This window comes from Cherax quadricarinatus, unplaced genomic scaffold (genome assembly GCF_038502225.1).
Source record: "Cherax quadricarinatus isolate ZL_2023a unplaced genomic scaffold, ASM3850222v1 Contig1387, whole genome shotgun sequence".
In the NCBI taxonomy this organism is placed as follows: Eukaryota; Metazoa; Arthropoda; class Malacostraca; order Decapoda; family Parastacidae; genus Cherax; species Cherax quadricarinatus.
Window position 1 is genome coordinate 90,001 of NW_027196413.1, and position 2,594 is coordinate 92,594.

The 2,594-nt window shown below is 40.7% G+C and overlaps 1 protein-coding gene across 1 annotated transcript in view; it reads right to left on the reverse strand.

The window, feature by feature from the left end:
• LOC128695230 (monocarboxylate transporter 9) overlaps positions 1-1,481 on the reverse strand; it is a gene marked incomplete at its 5' end in the record, with an annotated part of 45,438 nt that extends 43,957 nt beyond the window's left edge. Inside the window, 1 exon segment of the mRNA XM_070080972.1 lies at positions 1,338-1,481. Within this exon segment, the coding sequence (XP_069937073.1) occupies positions 1,338-1,481 (144 nt within the window).
• Between the last annotated feature and the right edge of the window lie 1,113 nt (positions 1,482-2,594).

Below are 2,594 nucleotides of genomic sequence, written 5' to 3' on the forward strand. Positions count from 1 at the left end.
TAGTAATAGCAACAGTAGTAGTAGTAGTAGTAATAGCAACAGTAGTAGTAGTAATAGCAACAGTAGTAGTAGTAGTAGTAATAGCAACAGTAGTAGTAGTAGTAATAATAGCAACAGTAGTAGTAGTAGTAGTAATAGCAACAGTAGTAGTAGTAATAGCAACAGTAGTAGTAGTAATAGCAGCAGCAGTAGTGGTAGTAATAGCAGCAGTAGTGGTAGTAATAGCAGTATTAGTAATAGCAACAGTAGTAGTAGTAGTAGTAATAGCAACAGTAGTAGTAGTAGTAGTAATAGCAACAGTAGTAGTAGTAATAGCAACAGTAGTAGTAGTAGTAGTAGTAGCAACAGTAGTAGTAGTAGTAGTAATAGCAACAGTAGTAGTAGTAATAGCAACAGTAGTAGTAGTAGTAGTAGTAGCAACAGTAGTAGTAGTAGTAGTAGTAGTAGTAGTAGCAGCAGTAGTAGTAGTAATAGCAACAGTAGTAGTAGTAGTAGTAATAGCAACAGTAGTAGTAGTAATAGCAACAGTAGTAGTAGTAGTAATAATAGCAACAGTAGTAGTAGTAGTAGTAATAGCAACAGTAGTAGTAGTAGTAGTAATAGCAACAGTAGTAGTAGTAGTAGTAATAGCAACAGTAGTAGTAGTAGTAGTAATAGCAACAGTAGTAGTAGTAGTAGTAATAGCAACAGTAGTAGTAGTAGTAATAGCAACAGTAGTAGTAGTAGTAATAATAGCAACAGTAGTAGTAGTAGTAGTAATAATAGCAACAATATTAGTAGTAGTAGTAATAGCAACAGTAGTAGTAATAGCAACAGTAGTAGTAGTAGTAGAAGTGAGTGTTGTCAGACACAGGTGAGCAATATATACATAAGGTGCTACAAACCACTGACTGCCGAACAATATCACTCTGGTCAAATATTAAGTGAAACAACACTACATCACTTTTCAAACTGTCATTAAACATAAGTTTTGTCAAGATGTTAATTTGACTCAGAGTTGAGAAATGTAGACAACAACTGATTCTGAGAACCAACAGACTGATGAATTAGACACTTGTTTGAGGTAATCAGTCTGACTAATTAACTCAAACTCCTTCTGATCTTCAAGAATTCTTCTCTATATTGGACTGAAGAAGGCAGCGGTTGGACAAACGTTTCCACAGTCAAGTTACGCAAGTGTCGCACAAGTGTCTAATTAACCAAAGTAAAAAAAATCTACACTTTGTATACATATATAACGTGTGTTGAGCATTGTGGGTAGTGAGCCCTATGTATCCAGGCTAGAAGCACCCAGTACCCGGTTACCGGTGTTGTGGTGGTACTGGTTGAAGACTTACCGGTGAGGAGGCCGACGGAGAGTATGAGCTGGGTCATACTGCTGGCCAGAGAGCCCAGCATCATCCCCAGGAAGCATAGGAAGCCTCCCACGAAGGACACTTTCCTGGAGGTGAAGCGTCGACACAGAGTCCCCGTCACCGGCGCTGAAACAAAGATACAGGCGTTGAAACATTGAGGTACAGAGACACAGGCGTTGAAACACTGTGGTACAGAGATACAGGCGTTGAAGCATTGTGGTACAGAGACACAGGCGTTGAAACACTGTGGTACAGAGATACAGGCGTTGAAACACTGTGGTACAGAGATACAGGCGTTGAAACACTGTGGTACAGAGATACAGGCGTTGAAACACTGTGGTACAGAGATACAGGCGTTGAAACACTGTGGTACAGAGATACAGGCGTTGAAACACTGTGGTACAGAGATACAGGCGTTGAAACACTGTGGTACAGAGACACAGGCGTTGAAACATTGTGATACAGAGACACAGGCGTTGAAACACTGTGGTACAGAGACACAGGCGTTGAAACATTGTGGTACAGAGATACAGGCGTTGAAACACTGTGGTACAGAGACACAGGCATTCAAACATTGTGATACAGAGACACAGGCGTTGAAACACTGTGGTACAGAGACACAGGCGTTGAAACATTGTGGTACATAGACACAGGCGTTGAAACATTGTGGTACAGAGACACAGGCGTTGAAACACTGTGGTACAGAGACACAGGCGTTGAAACATTGTGGTACAGAGACACAGGCGTTGAAACATTGTGGTACATAGACACAGGCGTTGAAACATTGTGGTACATAGACACAGGCGTTGAAACATTGTGGTACATAGACACAGGCGTTGAAACATTGTGGTACATAGACACAGGCGTTGAAACATTGTGGTACAGAGACAGGCGTTGGAATATTGATATTTAGAATTACAAGCATGATAACGCTGTATCACGGAGATACAGCGTTAAAACGTTCCAAATGATGAGTAACAGTAACATATAAGCAAGACACATATGCGATACATTTATTAAGGAGACGTTTCGCCCACCAGGAAACTTTATCAGTCCAATAATAAAAAATATCAGAGTAAATACAGTGGGGAGGTTGAGGTGGCGCACAAGCTGGAGTGAGGAGCTAGGTGATGAATGTGTTGTGTAGAGTTGTGTAGAGTTGTGTAGAGTTGTGTAGAGTTGTGTAGAGTTGCTCACATCATAATAGATAAGGTCAGGTCAGGTTTGTCAGGAAACAGG